The 20,438-nt window shown below is 45.7% G+C and overlaps 1 protein-coding gene across 1 annotated transcript in view; it reads left to right on the top strand.

The window, feature by feature from the left end:
* washc4 (WASH complex subunit 4) overlaps positions 1-18,786 on the top strand; it is a 161,082-nt gene extending 142,296 nt beyond the window's left edge. Inside the window, exons 23-26 of the mRNA XM_070896769.1 lie at positions 9,215-9,311; positions 9,940-10,136; positions 16,907-17,006; positions 17,570-18,786. Of these exons, the coding sequence (XP_070752870.1) occupies positions 9,215-9,311; positions 9,940-10,136; positions 16,907-17,006; positions 17,570-17,637 (462 nt within the window). The 3' untranslated portion in view covers positions 17,638-18,786. The remainder of the gene's footprint in view (positions 1-9,214; positions 9,312-9,939; positions 10,137-16,906; positions 17,007-17,569) is intronic.
* Positions 18,787-20,438: the final 1,652 nt, after the last annotated feature.

The following is a 20,438-nucleotide window of genomic DNA, read 5'->3' as shown; positions in this document are numbered from 1 at the left end:
TCTTCCCCCTTCCGATGTGTCGTCGTGTCCGCAGCTTGGACTCCAGCTCATCAACATGGAGCCGAAGTTTCTCGAGCTGCAGACACTTGCTGCAGATGTGGTTGCTATGGACCGCAGTGGGGTCAACCAGCTCCCACATGCTGCAACAGTAACACATCTCCTGCCCTGCCATCACTCATGTATTTCATTCATGAAGTTTTCAGGTTTTGTTTTTAGTCCCAGCTCTTCATTCAAACCAATGCCCCAGAAACTCACCAACCAATCACTTCCCTTCTTTCCTGTGACATCACATTTTGATTCTTTTTTTTACTACTTATCGTCGGGTGAGTTGGCGCTGTTTGGGCTGTCTCTTCTGTAGGCTGCCTCTGAGCTGCCTGTCTCAGCACCTACCCTTGTCAATCCTCAATTTTATCTTTCAATGAGATCACTCCTCATTTTTCCAAACTCCAGAGGGTACAGGCCCAGGCCCAATCTTTCTCTCTCTCTCTCTCTCTCTCTCTCTCTCTCTCTCTCCTCGTCCCAGGAATAATCTCATGAACCTTTTGTTGCATTACCTCTAAGGCAGACAAAAAGCGAAAATTATAGACCAGTTAGCCTAACATCTGTGGTTGGGAAAATGTTGGAGTCCATTATTAAAGAAGCTGTAGCAGGACATTTGGAAAAGCATAATTCAGTCAGGTAGAATCAGCATGGATTTATGAAGAGGAAGTCATGTTTGACAAATTTGCTGGAGTTCTTTGAGGATGTAACGAACAGAATGGATAAAGGGAAACCAGTGGATGTGGTGTATTTGGACTTCCAGAAGGCATTTGACAAGGTGCCACATAAAAGGTTTCTGCACAGGATAAAAGTACACGGGGTTGGGGGTAATATATTAGCATGAATAGAAGATTGGCTAACTAACAGAAAGCAGAGAGTCGGGATAAATGATTCATTCTCGGGTTGGCAATCAAAAACGATTGGGGTGCCGCAGGGATCAGTGCTGGGACCCCAACTATTGACAATCTATATTAACGACTTGGAAGAAGGGACCGAGTGTAACGTAGCCAAGTTTGCTGACAATACAAAGATGAGAGGAAAAGCAATGTGTGAGGAGGACACAAAAAATCTGCAAAAGGACATAGACAGGCTAAGTGAGTGGGCAAAAATTTGGCAGATGGAGTATAATGTTGGAAAGTGTGAGGTTATGCACTTTGGCAGAAAAAATCAAAGAGCAAGTTATTATTTAAATGCTGCAAAGTGCTGCAGTACAGCGGGACCTGGGATCCTGGTGCATGAAACACAAAAAGATAGTATGCAGGTACAGCAAGTGATCAGGAAGGCCAGTAGAATCTTCCTCTTTATTGCAAAGGGGATGGAGTATAAAAGCAGGGAAATCTTGCTACAGTTATACAGGGTATTGGTGAAGTCACACCTGGTGCAGTTTTGGTTTCCATATTTAAGAAAGGATATACTTGCTTTGGAGGCAGTTCAGAGAAGGTTCACTTGGTTGATTCCAGGGATGAGAGAGTTGACTTATGAGGAAAGGTTGAATAGGTTGGGCCTCTAATCATTGGAATTCAGAAGAATGAGAGGTAATCCTATCAAAACGTGTAAGATTATGAGGGGGCTTGACAAGGTGGATGCAGAGAGGATGTTTCCAGAATAAGGGCTGTCCATTTAAATCTTTGAATAAGGGGCTGTCCATTTAAAACTGAGATGAGGAGGAATTTCTTCTGAGCTGCCTCAGAGAGTTGTGGAAGCTGGGACATTGAATGGATTTAAGACAGAGATGGACAGTTTCTTAAGGGAATAAGGGGTTATGGGGAGCGAGCAGGGAAGTGGACCTGAGTCCATGATCGGATTAACCATGATCGGATTAAATGCTGGAGCAGGCTCAAGGGGCCATTTGGTCTACTCCTGCTCCTATTTCTTATGTTCTTAAAACTGAGCACAATTCTCCTAGTTGTGGTCTCACCAAAGCCTTGTACAATTGTAGTGAAACTTGCTTACTCATGTACTCCAACCCTCTCGCAATAAAGGCCAACATGCCATTTGCCTTCCTAATTGCTTGCTGTACCTGCCTGATAACTTTGTGCTTCCTGTACAAGGACAGCTAAATCTCTCTCAACACCAACGTTTAATAGTTTGTCACCATTTAAAAAATATTCTATTCTTCCTACCAAATGTGAAAAACCTCACATTTCCCCACATTTAACTCCATCTTGTTCCCTGACTTAACTTGAATATATCTCTTTGTGCCCTCCTCACAGCTTACCTTCCCACCTAGCTTTGTATCGTCAGCTTCATCTAGGTCATTAATATAGATTGTAAATAGCTGAGGTCCCAGCACTGATCCTTGCAGCACCCCACTAGTTACAGCCTGCCAATTGGAAAATTACATGTTTATTCCTACTCTGTTTTCTGTCAGTTAACCAATCGTCTATCCATGCTAATACATTACTACCACCCCCCCCCCCCCAAACCCCATGAGCCCTCATCTTGTGTAGCAACCTTTTATGTGACACCTTATTGAAAGCCTTTTGGTAATATAAATATACTACTTCCACTGGTTCCCCTTTATCTACTTTGCTAGTTACATCCTCAAAAAACTCTCATAAATTTGTTAAACGTGATTTCCCTTTCATAAGTTTCGGCAGAGTCAACATGATTTTATGATTTTTTAAGTGCGCTGTTACAACTTCCTTAGTAATGGATTCTAGCATTTTCCCGGTGAAAATTGATGAAAAGGAAGTACTAGAAAGGCTGGTTGTATTTAAAGTAGATGTCACTAGAACTGGATGGGATGCTGAGGAGGCAAGGGTGGAAATTGCGGAGGTACTAGCCATAATCTTCCAATCCTCCTTAGCGAGGGGATTTGAATACAGGGGCAGGGAGGTGTTGCTACAGTTGTACAGGGCCTTGGTGAGGCCACACCTGGAGTATTGTGTACAGTTTTGGTCTCCTAACTTGAGGAAGGACATTCTTGCTATTGAGGGAGTGCAGCGAAGATTCACCAGACTGATTCCCGGGATGGCGGGACTGACCTATCAAGAAAGACTGGATCAACTGGGCTTGTATTCACTGGAGTTCAGAAGAATGAGAGGGGACCTCATGGAAACGTTTAAAATTCTGACGGGTTTAGACAGGTTAGATGCAGGAAGAATGTTCCCAATGTTGGGGAAGTCCAGAACCAGGGGTCACAGTCTGAGGATAAGGGGTAAGCCATTTAGGACCGAGATGAGGAGAAACTTCTTCACCCAGAGAGTGGTGAACCTGTGGAATTCTCTACCACAGAAAGTAGTTGAGGTTAATTCACTAAATATATTCAAAAGGGAGTTAGATGAAGTCCTTACTACTCGGGGGATCAAGGATTATGGCGAGAAAGCAGGAATGGGGTACTGAAGTTTCATGTTCAGCCATGAACTCATTGAATGGCGGTGCAGGCTAGAAGGGCTGAATGGCCTGCTCCTGCACCTATTTTCTATGTTTCTATACAGGGGTGGTGCGAGAGGACTGGAGAATTGCAAATGTTACACCATGGTCAAAAAAGGGTGTAAAGATAAAACCAGCAACTGCAGTTTTTAAGTCAGTAGTGGAGAAGCTTTTAGAAATGATAATCCGGGCCAATCTTAACAGTCACTTGGACAAGTCTAGATTGATTAATCTGCTGATGTCACAAAACTTGGAAGTACAGTGACAGTGAGGATGATAGTGATAAGACTTCAAGAGGACATAGACCGGCTGGTTGGATGGGCGGACACATGGCAGATTAAATTTAACACAGAAAAGTGCGAAGTGATATATTTTGGTAGAATATAAATTAAATGGTACAATTCTAAAGGGGGTGCATGAACAGACACCTCGGGGTATATAGGCACACATTGTTGAAGGTGGCAGGGCAGGTTGAGAAAGCAGACGGTATCTTGGGCTTTATAAATAGAGGCATAGAGTACAAAAGCAAGGAAGTTATGATCAACCTTTATAAAACCGTTGCAACTTCTTCCACCTGCACAACTGACCCTTCTGTTTTCAGAACACTCGCTCCTCATTGCAAACTATTGACGGAACATCGGCCGTCTCAATGTCTCTGCTCCCCTCACTCACTCCAATCCACCTCCCTCTGAACTTGCAGCACTCCGCTCGCTCAGATCCAACCCCAACCTGGTCATCAAATCTGCTGACAAGGGTAGTGCTGTGGTTGTTTGCTGAACCGACCTCTACCTTGCAGAGGCTGATCGGCAACTCTCTGACACCTCCTCCTACCTCCCCCTGGACCATGAGCCCACCACTGAACATCAAGCCATCATTTCCCAGACTATCACTTACCTCATCTCCTCTGGAGATCTTCCCTCCACGGCCGCCAACCTCATAGTTCCCCAACCCCGCCCAGCCAGCTTCTACCTCCTTCCCAAGATCCACAAACAGGACTGCCCCGGTAGACCCATCGTTTCAGCCTGTTCTTGCCCCACAGAACTTATTTCTTTCTATCTCGACTCTATTTTTTCTTCCTTTTTCCAGATTCTTCCCACCTACATCCGCGACTCCTCCGACACCCTCCGTCACTAACAGTATCCAGTTTCCCGGCCCCAACTGTCTCCTTTTCACCATGGACGTCCAATCCCTCTACACTTCCATCCCCCACCAGGATGGCCTGAGGGCGCTCCGCTTCTTCCTCGAGCAGAGGCCCCACCAGTCCCCATCCACCACCACCCTTCTCCGCCTGGCTGAACTCGATCTCGTATTGAACAACTTCTCCTTTAACTCCACTCACTTCCTCCAAATTAAAGGTATTGCAATGGGAACCCGCATGGGTCCTAGCTTTGTCTGCCTTTTCGTGGGATATGTGGAACATTCTTTGTTCCAGTCCTGCTCGTGACCCCTCCCTCACCTCTTTTTCCGTTTCCTGCTCTCGCCCTGAACTTGAAAATTTTATTCACTTTGCATCCAATTTCCACCCTTCCCTCACCTTCACATGGTCCATCTCTGACTCTTCCCTTCCCTTCCTTGACTTCTCCATCTCCATTTCTGAGGATAGGCTTTCAACCAGTATCCACTATAAGCCCCTGGACTCCCACAGCTACCTGGACTACACTTCCTCCCATCCCACATCCTGTAAGGACTCCATTTCATTCTCCCAGTTTCTCTGTCTCCGTCGCATCTGCTCTGACTATGCCACCTTTCACACTAGTGCCTCTGACATGTCTTCCTTTTTCCTCAACAGACGATTCCCCTCCGCCATGGTTAACATGGCCTTCGATTATGTCTGTTCTATTTCCCGTACCTCTGCTCTCAACCCTTCCCCTCCCTCTCAGAACCATGACAGGGTGAAAGGCGAGGACAAGGGGAACCCTAACAGCCTCCACGGTCAACGGATTATCCTCTGCCATTTCCACCACCTCCAGCGTGATCCCACCACCAATCACATCTTCCCCTCCCCTCCCCTCCCCTTTCAGCATTCCGAAGGGACCGCTCCCTCCGCGACACCCTGGTCCATTCCGCAGTCACCCACAGCACCCCCTCCCCTTCCCACGGCACCTTCCCGTGCGAGCGCAGTAGATGCAACACCTGCCCTTTTACCTCCTCCCTTCCCACTATCCAGGCCCCAAACACTCCTTCCAGGTGAAACAACGATTTACTTGTAGTACTTTCAGTTTAGTATACTGTATTCGCTGCTCACGATGTGGTCTCCTCTACATTGGGAAGACCAAGCGTAGATTGGGTAACTGCGTTGCAGAGCACCTCCGTTCAGTCTGTAAGTGTGACCCTGAGCTTCTGATCGCCTGTCACTTTTAATTCTCCGCTCCACTCCCACTCTGATCTCTCCATCCTCGGCCTCCTGCACTGTTCCAATGAAGCTCAATGTAAGCTCGAGGAACACCACCTCATCTTTCGTTTAGGCACTTTACAGCTTTCTGGACTCAACATCGAGTTCACCAATTTCAGAGCGTAACATCTGGCCATCTTTGCTCCCTTCCTGCCCCCCCACCCCGAGCCTGTTTTTTTTTTCTCTTCTTGACTCTAATGGCAGTTGGTCATTATCCCACCATTCACACCCGATCTCAACTAATGTTTTTCTAACTCCTGGTGTTACCATTTCAATTCGACCCATCATCCCTTTTGTCTTGCTAATCTCTCCTGCCTCCCACCCTATCACAGACCTTCCCTTTTGTTCTTTCTTCCCCGCCCCCTTTCACTGCTTGTTAAGAATTTGTTCTTTCTGAACACTCTCCAGTTCTAACGAAGGGTCATCGACCCAAAACGTTAACTCTGCTTCCTCTCCACAGATGCTGCCTGACCCGCTCAGATTTCAGATCCGCAATATTTTGATTTTGTTTATGGTTCAGCCTCAACTGGAATATTGTGTCCAATTCTGGGTATTGCACTTTAGGAAGGATGTGAAGTCCTTCGAGAGGGTGCAGAAAAGATTTACAAGAATGGTTTCAGCGATGAGGGACTTCAGTTATTTGGATAAAATTTCCATTGACAAAAAGGTTGAGAACCAGAGGACACAGATTAAAAAGGATATTAGGAATGCTAAGAGAACATGAAAAATTCTTGGCTAGTAAAATTAAGGAAAACTCTAAGATGTTCTATAAATATATTAGGAGTAAGAGGGTAACTAAAGAAAGGGTAGGGCCCATTAGAAACCATGAGGGTAATCTTTGTGTGGAGGCGGAAGATGTTGATAAGATTCTTAACGAATACTTTGCATCTGTTTTCACAAAGGAAAGGGACAATGCAGACACTATCGAGGAGGAGTGTGATATTAATTAGGGACAGTCAGCACTGATTTGTTAAGGGAAATCGTGTTTGACTAACCTGATTGAATTTTTTGAGGAGGTAACCAGGAGGGTCGATGAGGGTAGTGCATACGATGTAGTGTATATGGACTTTAGCAAAGCTTTTGATAAGGTCCCACATGGTAGACTGGTCAAGAAGGTTAAAGCCCATGGGATCCAGGGCAAAGAGGCAAGTGGGATCCAAAATTGGCTTGGAGGTCGAAAACAAAAGGTAATGATTGATGGATGTTTTTGTGACTGGAAGGATGTTTCCACTGCAGGGCTCAGAACTGGGTCCCTTGCTTTTTGTGGTATATATCAACGATTTAGGTTTGAATATGATTAAGAAGTTTGCAGACGACACTAAAATTGGCTGTGGGGTTGATAATGAAGAGGAAAGTCATGGGCTGCAGGAGGATAGCAATCTACTGGTCAGGTGGGAAGAGCAGTGGCAAATGGAATTTAATTCATAGAAGTGTGAGGTGATGCACTTTGGGAGGGCTAATAAGGAAAGGGTATACACATTAAACAGTAGGCCACTTAATAGTGTAGATGGAAAAAGGTACCTTGGAGTGCTTGTCCACAGATCCCTGAAAGTAGCAGACCAGGTGGATAAGGTAGTTAAGGCGGCATACGGAATGCTTGCCTTTATTGGTTGAGGCATAGAATATAAGAGCAGGGAGGTTATGCTCAAATTGTATAATACTTTGGTTAAGCCACAGCTGGAGTACTGCGTGCAGTTCTGGTAGCCGTATTATAGGAAGGATCATGATTGCATTAGAGAGGGTGCAGAGGAGATTTACTAGGATGCTGCCTGGAATGGAGAATCTTAGTTATGAAGACAGGTTGGATAGGCTGGGTTTGTTCTCATTGGAACAGAGGAGGTTGAGAAGAGACCTCATTGAGGTGTATAAAATATTGAGGGGCCTGGACATAGTGGATAGTAAGGGTCTATTTCCATTAATGGAGGGCTCTATTACGAGGGGGCAAAGTTTTAAGGTGGTTGGTGGAAGGTTTTGAGGGGGGGTCTTCTTTATGCAGAGAGTTGTGGGGATCTGGAACTCGCTGCCTGGAAGAGTGCTGGATGTAGAAACCCTCACCACTTTTAAGAAATGGTTGGATGTGCACATAAAGTGCAGTAACCTGCAGGGTTACGGACCTAGAGCTGGTAATTGGGATTAGACTGGATAACCTTTTGTTGGACGGCGCAGATATAATGGTAAGTACTGCAGGGAATAGAATACTGCCAGGATGATCTCCTGGACTAGTTTCGATCACCTGGATGGGTCGGAGAGGAATTTTCCCAGATTTTTTTCTCCCTAATTTGGCCCGAGTTTTTATCTGGTTTTTGCCTCTCCCAGGAGATCACATGGCTCCGGTTGGGGTAGAGTGTAGAATGTTTTAGTATAAGGGCTGTCGCAGTTGTGTGGTGGACTGGTTGGGCTGGGTGCTCTTTGCTTTTCCGCCATTATTCATGGGTTTATATGTAATCTTCAGGGCTGCTGACCGAGGGCCGTGCGGCTCTTTGTCGGCCGGTGCAGACACGATGGCCCGAAATGGTCTCCTTCTGCGCTGTAAATTTCTATGTTTCTATTTATGGTGATTAGCAAAAGGACCAAAGGCAACCTAAGAAACAATCTTTTGACACAGCGAGTGGTTAGGATCTGGAATGCATGGCCTGAGATGGTGGTGGAGGCAGACTCAATCACTGTTTTCAAAAGGGAATTGGATAAGTACCTGAAAGAAAAACATTTGCAGGGCTACGGAGAAAGGGCGGAGCAGTGGGACTGGCTGAGGTGCTCTTGCAGTTCCGTGCTGTAACCATTCTATGATTCTATAAGCTGGGGTTGTTCTCCTTGGAGCAGAGAAGGTTGAGAGGAGATTTGATGGAGGTTCAAAATCATGAGGGGTCTGGACAGAGTAGATAGAGAGAGAAACTGTTCCCATTGGTGGAAGGGTCGAGAACCAGAGGACACAGATTGAAGGTGATTGGTAGAAGATCCAAAGGAAACAAGAAGAAATAGTTTTTTACGCAGCGAGTGGTTAGGATCTGGAATTCACGGAAGGGTGGTGGAGGCAGACTCAATCGTGGCTTTCAAAAGGGAATTGGATAAGTATCTGAGGAAACCATTTTGCTGGGCTATGGGGAAAGGGTGGGGGAGTGGGACTGGCTGAGGTGCTGCTGCAGAGAGCTGGCACGGGCTCAATGGCCTTCCGTGCTGTAACCATTCTATGATTTTATGACTGATGTCAAGTTCACTGACCTGTAGTTCCGTTTTCTCTCTTCCTCCTTTCTTGAATAGTGGGGTTACATTTGATGCCTTCCAATCCGCTGGGACTTTTGTATTTTGTTATACTTTGTATTATTGTTGGCGATATATGGTCTTAAACAGTCCATTCATTTCAATTGTCCTTTTCTCACATTACTGATGGTTGTGGCTGGTTCTTTACAGACATTGAACTTTGTTGACCACTCGATAAGCTGTAAGGAGAAGCTGAATAAGAAGAATAAAGTTGGAGCTGCCTTTACTGATGATGGGTTTGCAATGGGTTAGTCAAAAAGAATCCGTGATTTTCCTGCAACAATGACACATTCCTGGGCCTCCCTGTCCCATCTGCTGAAAGATTGAGTCAGTGGTTAACAAAGTATTGTCAACAATTTCGAAGTCAGGAACTCGGTCTGAAGCCTGGCAACTGTTTATGTGCATTCTCGTGCCTTGCACATCATGGCAGCTAGGAGCTCAACTGGTGAAAAGATGTAACATTCAACTTCCATTTGCCTTGGTAAACATCGGGGAACTGGAGAGTCAGTCCCACTCAGTTAGCTCATCACTGCTTTGCCATACACCTTTCTGTGTCTGGGAAGTGACGCCCATCAGGAGCTTGCAAGTACAATAAGAAAAAGATTATGTATAATGCTTAAATATACAACTGACAGGAGACGGGCACAAGATTCTTGCCCGATCCCGAGCTAGTTTCTGGGATATATAAGCAGTTCGAGGGTGACTCAACATCTCCAATTTCCGGTCTTCCTGTCCCTAACCTCCCAGTTTCCTGCCCTCCTGGAACTGCTGAGTTCAGAATCCGATGCACACATTAAGTATCTAATGTTTCGAATCTATCAAGCAACCTAATTTGTTGCTGCTGTGCGTCACTGATGGTTCTTCAATTATTGCAGGTGTTGCCTACATTCTGAAACTCTTGGATCAGTATCAGGAATTTGACTCGTTACACTGGTTTCAGTCGGTGAGAGAGAAATATGTGAAGGAAAAGAATGCCGTTGTCAAACAGCAAAATGTTCAGTCAACTAATCAAGATGAAAAGCTCATGCAAACGATGAGCCTAACCCAGAAAAGGTTGGACATCTATTTACAGGTACAGTGCAACTTCAGATAAATCATCATCATAGGCAGTCCCTCGAAATCGAGGAAGACTTGCTTCCACTCTAAAAATGAGTTCTCAGGTACAGTCCAATACGGGAATTACATTCTCTGTCACAGGTGGGATAGACAGTGGTTGAAGGAAAGGGTGGGTGGGGAGTCTGGTTTGCTGCACACATGGATTTTGATGACGTGGGGTCAGGTTGGTGGAGGATCTTTGTCTTAAGGATGTTTAGTGTAAGGCCTATGCGTTCTTACACTAAACCCGTGTGAAGATGTTGATGGCTTGGAGTTCGGTCTCTGTGTGCAGACGCAAGCGTCGTTCACGTACTGTAGTTCGATGACACAGCATGGGACGACCTTGGATCTAGCCTTGGGGCGACGAAGGTTGAGCAGATTCCCATTGGTTCCATAGTTGAGCTCCACTCCAGCTTCTTGAGAGTGAGATGGAGCATTGCAGTGAAGAAGAGCGTTGGCGCGATGACGCAGCCCTGCGTGACCCCCGGTCCGGACGTGGATTGGGTCTGTGGTGGATCCGTTGGTCAGGATCACGTTAGTCGGGTAAATAGTCCGATGTTCTGTACTGTTTCCTCACCCGACTGTTCTGCTGCAGCAACTCTCTGCATTAAATCAAATCTGGACTTGCATTTGTGCCAAACACAGCATAACGTGTGTGTTTGTGGTGAGTATACTCACATGAATTTTACAATTAAGGTTTTAGGTGTCAAATAAAACTATACACCTGGAAAGTTTACATCCAAAACACAACCAAAATGCTTTGGTGAATGCAGTCACATCTGCTTGCTGGCCAAATAATTTGCAAACAATGTAGCCGACCACATACATGTCTATTGAGTGGCCCCGGCTCACCGCCCCCCGACACACTGCTCGCCTTCCCCCACCCCAGCGATCCCGCGCTGCCAGTTAGAATTAGTAAAAGGGGAAAAATAACCATTTATCGGACATTGTGCACAGCAAGACTCACAAACGGCAAATGAATGAATGGGCAGACAGTCTGCTAGTTGGGGCTAGAATATTGGCCAGTGTGTTGGGAAAACTCCCTGCTCTTCAAACAGTGCCATGGGATCCTTTACATATACCTGGACAGGCAGTCAGGACCTTGGTTTAACATCTCAGCCGAAAAACGACACCTGTGACAATTGAACACGCCGTCAGTAGTGCACTAGAATATGGGCTTGTATTGTGTGCACACATGCAGCAATGTTCCTGTCATTGTTGGGCTGCGCAGCCTCTTCAAAATTCCATGTGCGCTTTTTTTTCGATGTACGAGTCGGCTTAGCAGCTGCGTGGTGCCCCAGAGCATTGGCCTGTAGAGAGACTACACTGGAGTACTCAATGTTCGGACTCGGGCAAGAGTGCGACTGAGCCAAACTTAGCGCATTAGCAGGACAGACAGGGCTGCTAAAACTAGTTCATGGGCTAATAACCGGAGTAATTATAACTCTGCTGTCCACTGACCACATTTCATCAGCTTCTCTGTTTATAACTAATGGGAACAATCCAGGTCTTGCTGCATGCAGGTATGGACTGCTCCATTATATGAGGAGTTGCGAATAGCACTGAACACTGTGCAGTCATCAGTGAACATCCCCACTTCTGACCTTATGATGGAGGGAAAGTCATTGATGAAGCAGCTGAAGATGGTTGGGCCAAGGACACTGCCCTGAGGAACTCCTGCAGCGATGTCCTGGGGTTGAGATGATTGGCCTCCAACCACCATAACCATCTTCCTTTGTGCTAGTTTTCCCCCTGATTCCCATTGACTTCAGTTTTACTCGGGCTCCTTGATGCCACACTCAGTCAAATGCTGCCTTGCTGTCAAGGGCAGTCACTTTCACCTCACCTCTGAAATTCAGCTCTTTTGTCCATGTTAGGATCAAGGCTGTAATGAGGTCTGGAGCTGAGTGGTCCTGGCGGAACCCAAACTGAGCATCAGTGAGCAGGTTATTGGTGAGTAAGTGCCGCTTGATGGAAGGTATCGTTGACACTGCTATCACTGGGCTGATGATTGAGAGTAGTCTGATGCAGCAGTAATTGGATGGATTGGATTGTCCTATTTTTTGTGGACAGGATATACCTGGAAGGAGGTGGCAGCACAGGGTAAAGAGCGTGGGGCTTGAGAGCAGTGGACCTGGGAGGTGGCAGCACAGGATAGAGAGCGCGGGGCCTGAGGGCAGTGGACCTGGGAGAAGGTGGCACAGGATAGAGAGCGCGGGGCCTGAGGGCAGTGGACCTGGGAGAAGGTGGCACAGGATAGAGAGCGCGGGGCCGGAGGGCAGTGGACCTGGGAGAAGGCAGCAGCACCGAGGAGGCGGACACAAATTCGCCCAATTCCAAAAGAACAGCAAAATCAAGGAGTGACGTCACAGGCCTGCAGGTAGGTGATTGGAGTGAGTATTAGTGTTTTATTCTCTCTATCGTAATTTGCTAAACTAATTCATATAACTATAGATAATTGTGTGAATAAAAACTTTGAGAGCGAGAGAATGCGGCCGGAGATAAAGGTAGGCCCAACTTTTAAGACTCTTACAGAAATAAACATGACGTAAGTTAGTTAATAGTCTATTAAATAGAGGCAGGGCAGGGCAGCGCAGTCCCGCGGAGTGCACATCTTGTGCCATGTTGGGCACTCCAGGACGCTTCCTGTGTTCTGGATAACCACATGTGCAGAAGGTGTCGTCAGCTAGAGGAACTCGAGGTTTCAGAGCTTAAGCAGCAGCTGGCATTTCTGCGAGGCTGGGCTCCGTGAGTAGCGTGTTTCAGGAGGTGCACACCTTGCAGCGTAAGAGTGTACTCGCAGAGAGGGAATGGGTGACCATCAGGCAGCTAGTGCAGAAGACCCCGAAGTGCATTTCGCGCTCCAACCAGTATTGAATATGGGTGAGGGTAGTGGTGCCTCTGGGGAATACAGTCACAGCCAAGTCCACGGCTCCATGGGTGGCTCAGCTGCTGCGGGGGGTGGGGGGGCCGTGGAGGAGGAGGAAGAGAGGGAAAGCAATAGAGATAGGAAATTCGATAGTTAGGGGAACAGACGGGCATTTCTGCGGCTGCAGATGTGATTCCAGGATGGTATGTTGCTTCCCTGGTGCCAGAATCAAAGATGTCACAGAGCGGCTGCAGAACATGCTGAGGGGAGAGTGAACAGCCAGAGGTTGTGGTCCATATTGGTACCAACGACCTAGATAGAAAGAGTGATGAGATCCTGCAGGCAGATTTTAGGGAGCTAGGAAAAAGATTAAAATGCAGGACCTCAAAGGTAGTAGTCTGCGGATTTCTCCCAGTGCTACGTGCTCGTGAGTACAGAAATAGGAGGATAGAGCAGATGAATGCGTGGCTGGAGAGATGGTGCAGGAGGGAGGGCTTCAGATTCCTGGGGCATTGGGCCAGTTCTGGTGGCGGTGGGACCTGTACAGGCCAGATGGGCTACACCTCAACCGAGCCGGGACCAGTATCGTCGTTCCTCGTGGGGAGGTACGCTGGTGCTGTTGGGGAGGGGTTAAACTAAGTTGGCAGGGGGATGGGCACCAGGATGTAGCATTAGAAAGGAGAAACAAAGGAGGGGGAGAGACTGATAGCACTAGAGTAAGAAATCGTAAGGCAATACCTCAGTGGGATCAGACTGAGAGAGAATACAAGAAGGTCTAAGATAGGTTTACAGTGCATGTGTGCAAACGCATGATGTGTGGTAAACATGGTTGGTGAGCTGCAGGAGCAAATAGCCACGTGGGAATATGATGTCGTGGCGATAACGGAGACTATGAAGGGCAGGACTGGGTATTAAATATTCCTGGATATAGGTGTTCAGGAAAGATGGGGAAGGAAAGAAAAGAGGTGGGTTGGCAGTATTGGTTAAGGAGAATATTACAGTGCTGGAGGGAGAGGATGTCCTGGAGGGGTCAAGGGCAGGATCTATTAATAGAGGTGCCATTACACTGTGTATGTTAGAGGCCACCAACTAGTGGGAAGGATATAGAGGAGCAAATTTGCAGAGAAATTACAAAACGATGCAATAACTATAGAGTAGTGATAATGGGGGACTTCAACTATCCTAATCTAGACTGGGATAGTAATCGTGTAAAGGGCAGAGAGGGGGAACAATTTCTGAAGTGTGCTGGATCTGGTCCTGGTGGAGCAAGTGTCAGCAGGTGAACATTTAGGGAACAGTGATCACAGCATCATAAGGTTTAGATTAGATGTGGAAAAGGACAGGGAGCAATCAAGACAGAAAAACAAGATAAAAGTTCATGGGGTTGCGGGTAATATATTAGCATGGATAGAGGATTGGCTAACTAACAGAACAGACAGTCGGGATAAATGGTTCATTCTCTGCTTGGCAACCAATAACTAATGGGGTGCCGCAGGGATCAGTGTTGGGACCCCAATTATTTACAATCTATATTAACGACTTGGAAGAAGGGACTGAGTGTAACGTAGCCAAGTTTGCTGACGATACAAAGATGGGAGGAAAAGCAATGGGTGAGGAGGACACAAAAAATCTGCAAAAGGACATAGACAGGCTAAGTGTGTGGGCAAAAATTTGGCACGTGGAGTATAATGTTGGAAAGTGTGAGGTTATGCACTTTGGCAGAAAACAATTAAAGAGCAAGTTATTATTTAAATGGAGAAAGATTGCAAAGTGCCGCAGTACAGCAGGACCTGGGGGTATGAAACAAAAGATAGTATGCAGGTACAGCAAGTGATCAGGCTGGCCAATGGAATCTTGGTCTTTATTGCAAAGGGGATGGAGTATAAAAGCAGGGAAGTCTTGCTACAGTTGTACAGGGTATTGGTGAGGCCACACCTGAAATACTGCGTGCAGTTTTGGTTTCCATATTTACGAAAGGATATACTTTGGAGGCAGTTCAGAGAAGGTTCAGTCGGTTGATTCCAAGAGGGTTTTCTTATGAGGAAAGGTTGAGTAGGTTGGGCCTCTATTCATTGGAATTCAGAAGAATGAGAGGTGATCTTATCGAAATGTATAAGATTATGAGGGGGCTTGACAAGGTAGATGCAGAGAGTATGTTTCCGCTGATGGGGACTAGAACTAGAGGGCATAATCTTAGAATAAGGGGCCGCCTATTTAAAACTGAGATGAGGATACATTTCTTCGAGGGTTGTGGATCTGTGGAATTCGCTGCCTCAGAGAGCTGTGGAAGCTGGGACATTGAATAAATTTAAGACAGAAATAGACAGTTTCTTAAACGATAAAGGGTTATGGGAAGCGGGCTGGGAAGTTTAGCTGAGTCCATGATCGGATCAGCCATGATCTTCTTGAATGGTGGAGCAGGCTCGAGGGGCTGTATGGCCTACTCTTGCTCCTATTTCTTGTGTTCTTACGTAATCTAGAATAAAAATACTTAATTGGAAGAGAGCCAATTTCAGTGGGATGAGATGGGATACATCCGAGGATGCTGAGATGTGAAGGAAGAAATCATGGAGGTACTCGCCATAATCTTCCAATCCTCCTTACGGGGCTGGTGCCAGAGGACTGCAGAATTGCAAATGTTACACCATGGTCAAATAAGTGTGTAAAGATAAACCCAGCAACAATAGGCCAGTTAGTTTAACCTCGATAGTGGGGAAGCTTTCAGAAACAATCAGGGACAAAATTAAGTCACTTGGACACGTGTGGATTATTTAAGGAACGGCAGTATGGATTTGTTAAAGGCAAATTGTGTTTAACCAAGTTTTTTGATGAGGTAACAGAGGGTTGATGAGGGCAATGTGGTTGACGTGGTGTATAAGGATTTTCAAAAGGCATGCAAAGTGATATATTTTGGTAGAAAGAATGAGGCGAGAAATGTAAACTAAAGGGTAAAATTCTAAAAACGGTGCATGAACAGAGAGACCTGGGGGTATGTGCGCATAAATCGGTGATGGTGGCAGGGCAGGTCGAAAAAGTGGTTAAAAAAAGCTTACGGGATCCTGGGCTTCATAAATAGAGTACAAAAGCAAGGAAGTTATGATGAACTTTTATAAAACTCTACTTCGACCTCAACTGGAGTATTGTGTCCAATTCTGGGCACCACACTTGGAGAGGGTGCAGAACAGATTTACGAGAATGATTCCAGCGATGAGGGACTTCAGTTACGTGGACAGACTGGAGAAGCTGGGGTTGTTCTCCTTGGAGCAGAGAAGTTTGAGAGGAGATTTGATTGAGGTGTTCAAAATTATGAGGGGTCTGGACAGAGTAGATAGAGAGAGAAACTGTTCCCATTGGCAGAAGGGTGGAGAGCCAGAGGACACAGATTTATGGTGATTGGCAAAAGAACCAAAGGCGACATAAACAACCTTTTTACGCAGCGAGTGTTTAGGATCTGGAATGCGCTGCCTGAGAGGGTGGTGGAGGCAGACTCAATCGTGGCTTTCAAAAGGGAGTTGGATAAGTATCTGAAGGAAAAACATTAGCAGGGCTACGGGGAAAGGGCGGGGGGAGTGGGGCTGGCTGAGGTGCTCTTGCAGAGAGCCGGCACGGGCTTGACGGGCCGAATGGCCGCCTGTGCTGGAACCATTCTATGATTGTGTGGGCAGTTTTCCACTTTGTCAGATAGACTGCTCTACAGGAAGACCGGAATTAAGAATTAGATATAGTTGAAAGAAAACCTGTTCATGGATCCAACTTGCTGTTTAACTCTTGTTTAACTTCTAACAGCACAACAGCCTGACCAGTTACCGTGGGGCGAAAGTCTTGCTGCTTTGTATTGATTGCCTCGATGTTGATTGTATTGTTTGCTTTGTCCTCAGGAGTTTGAGTTGCTGTATTTCTCACTGAGCAGTGCCAGGATTTTCTTCCGAGGAGATCAGACTGCAGCTGAAGAGAGTCAGGAGAGAAAGGAGAGGGAAGGCAAGTGTTGAGTGTGGAAGTATTTGTGGATAATCCTGGTTGTACATTGCACTGCTGTAGGGGTGTATGAGTCACACGACCCAGCCCAGTGTAATACTGCCATTGAAAGCTGGGCTATTGCATTATCACAGCACAAAGGAATGTTGTCCTTGTGATGGTTTCTTTAAAACTACTTCTTTGACCAATCTTGTTACCTATCCTAATATTTCATGTGCCTCGGTGTCAAATTTTTGTTTGATAATCGCTCCTGTGAAGTGCCTTTGATGTTTTAGTGTGTTAAAGGTGCTATATAAGCATAAGTTCTGGTTGAAAGTGTAACTATTTTCCAGTTTCGTGCTTGCCTGAGGCCGATGTAACAATTATTGCTGTCATGGGGAGAGCAACCTTGAGCACTAAAGCAACATCTTATAACTTGCACGGTGCAGCCTGCTCAAACGGCACATACTATTTAGTTTCTAGTATGTGGGGTGAAAGTCATTTTAATGTCACGTGGTCAGAATATTGGGTTGAAATGATTGAGGTTTTTTCTGATGCTAAAATCTGGATCATTTTTCTTTCTCCAGATGAAGCAGCCAAATCGAGCAATGGCGATTCGTTGAACAATCCATCATCGGACTCCAGTATCAAATGATGTCATGGTGCCACATTCAAAGAAAACCTATTGGAACCTGCCTGTGTATTTCTCTCTGACCTTCCTTATTCCCCTCTTCACTCCTTTGTCTCTTGCACCATTGCTTTTTGGGAGCTTTTGTAACTAATTTATACTTTCATGTGGCTTGCTTTTTGTGCTTGCAACTTTGACTGGACTGTTGTACAGTGTTGGACTCTGTCAGAGTTTGAATCTGCTCACTGGTGTCTGGCTGCAGTTTCTGGTGCCTGCTTTATATCGTCTGAAGAGAAGCCGGCAGATCCTGTGTTGCAATTCACAAAACCTGTCACCAGTTGCTGGCCCTTTTTCTTTTTGGTTTTCCGTTTGACATTCGGTCTGAGTCAACTTTTGTCTTGTTGTATAACAGAATACCAGGATGGAAGTTTAATGGAATTGTGCTCATGCAGTAAAATAGTGGTATATCAAAGCTCGAATTGTCATTGTTTTGACTAGTGTGGCTTGCAGAATCAAGGAAGCTGATGCACCAAATGATAACATGATCTTAGGACCGAATGTCTTAAAAATAGAAAAGCTGTAATTCCTGCACACCTTAATTCAGTTGTGGACCTAGCCATCAGACGAGGTGATTATAATTAAACTCTCTCCATTGGATGGGCTGGAGGCTACAGGGTGATTATAAAAGCTTGTAATTTTTGGATTTTATATTAATTTCTGGTTCTAGATTGTGCTTTCCCAGTACTTCAGTTTTGACCCCACATACATCGAATCTGTTTGCTTTAAGCTGTCACTCTGGTGACAGCTCCCCACTCCAAGATCATTCCTGTACATGGACTAATTCTACAAAACTACATACAAATGTGCAAAGTTACATATTTTAGAAATATCTAAAACCTAACAGGAATTCTCATTTGAATAATAGTTCATTTAAGAACAGGTGTTTGAGTATCTGACTCCGATTCAGTTGCACTTAAGTATTGAACAAAACCTGCTGCGAGTAGCTTTTTAATTGCAAGCCATCGGGTATAAAATATAACTTGTGATGTTTGCCAGTTTATAAGCACTAAGTTTGCAATATTCAGGAATATTGGACCAAACAAAAGTTTGTTCAGTTTCAAACATGTTTTGCTTATTTCAAAATAATTAAAGAGCATCAAAATGTAAAACTATAAATTTAAACTTGTGAATCTTTCAGCCATACAACTGCCTTTCTGTGTCTCTTTACTATATATTCAATGTAATTTATGTTCCTGGTATAAAAGCAAGTGTGTGTCTGTGTCCTGTTGAGGAGACTTGGCCTATAGTCCCTAGAATTTAGAAGGTGATCTAATTGAAACATACAATATTCTTACAGGGCTTGACGGGTAGATGCTGAGGATGTTTCCCCTGCTGGGGTCACAGTCTCAGGAAAAGGGGATGGTCATTTAAGACTAAGATGAGAAATTTCTTCATATGTTGCGAATCTTTGGAATTCTTTACCCCAGAGGGCTGTGGATGCTCAGTCAATGGGCTAGACTTCCCACTTCACGTCGTCCATATATCGCCCAAAACGGCCTTTCATCGGCAATTTTGATTTTTAAAAAGTGGACATTCAGGTTGGATCATCGCCGAAAAATTATCACTCTGACTTTCGGCTCACATCGCCAAGTTGATCGCCCAGTCTACCTTTCGGCACATCGCCGAGTTGATTGCCCGCACATTGCCCAGTCTAACTTTCGGCACATCGCCGGGCTGATCGCTCGCCGACAACATTGCCGGGAAATAGTTGATTTTCCCGGGCTTTACTCTGAGCTCGGTGCTACGGATGCCATTTTGAATATCGGAGGAAAGGAGGGAGGCTGCAAAAACGAGTGCTCTAATTGTGAGTTATAAGTGTATTTGACAGATATATCCAGTCAAATTTAAACTTATTACTTATAATATTTTCATAGGTCAGTTTAGTAGTAGAAAATGCATTTATAGAAACAGTGAAAGAATGGGGGCTGCACCTTCTCTGCCATTACTTGTAAGTGCAGAACTGCTGGCATCTGAGCTCGAGTTAAGTGAAGGGGTCAATTGCAGAGTAGACGTATGAGGAGCCCTTACAGCCGAAGAACTTGCAAGGAAAGGCAATCTTACCTGAACTTGTCTCATAACGTGTGCCTTCGGAGGTTGCGCAGCGCAAAGGAGGTCATCGATGAGATTTGTCAGCTCATCAAGGGGGATCTGCAGCCTGCCAGCACCATCAGGACCGCACTGTCCGTTGAGGTAAAGGTTACTGCGGCACTATCCTTCTACACATCAGGCTCCTTTCAGGCTTCCGCTGGTGACATCTGCCGTATCTCTCAGCACGCCACACATTGCTCCATTCGACAGGTGACTCAAGCCCTTTATGCTCATAGGGAAGTTTATAAAGCCCATCCTATGACCAGGGCGGCACAAACCGGGAAGGCTTTGGGGTTCTTGAGAATAGCAAACTTCCCCAAGGTGCAGGGAGCAATAGACTGCACGCACATCGCCCTGAAATCACCTTTACAGAATGCGAAGGTGTTTCGTAACAGAAGAGGATTTCACTCGCTAAATGTGCAGCTCATTAACTGCCATGATAATCTGGTTGTGGCCGACAATGTTAATTTTCCAGGCAGCATCCATGATGCACACATCCTGTGTGAGAGTGCCGTCTCTCACCAGTTTGTCAATCAGCCCCAAGGTCACAGTTGGATGCTGGGGGATAAAGGATATGGCCTTGCCAGCTGGCTCATGACCCCCCCCCCGCGTAACCCCGTGACTGAGACCGAGAAGCATTACAATGAAAGCCACATTGTCTTTTTGACGATGTTGCGTGT

This window comes from Pristiophorus japonicus, chromosome 13, assembly GCF_044704955.1.
Source record: "Pristiophorus japonicus isolate sPriJap1 chromosome 13, sPriJap1.hap1, whole genome shotgun sequence".
NCBI classification, from domain to species: domain Eukaryota; kingdom Metazoa; phylum Chordata; class Chondrichthyes; family Pristiophoridae; genus Pristiophorus; species Pristiophorus japonicus.
This window is presented reverse-complemented; position numbering and strand designations above follow the sequence as displayed.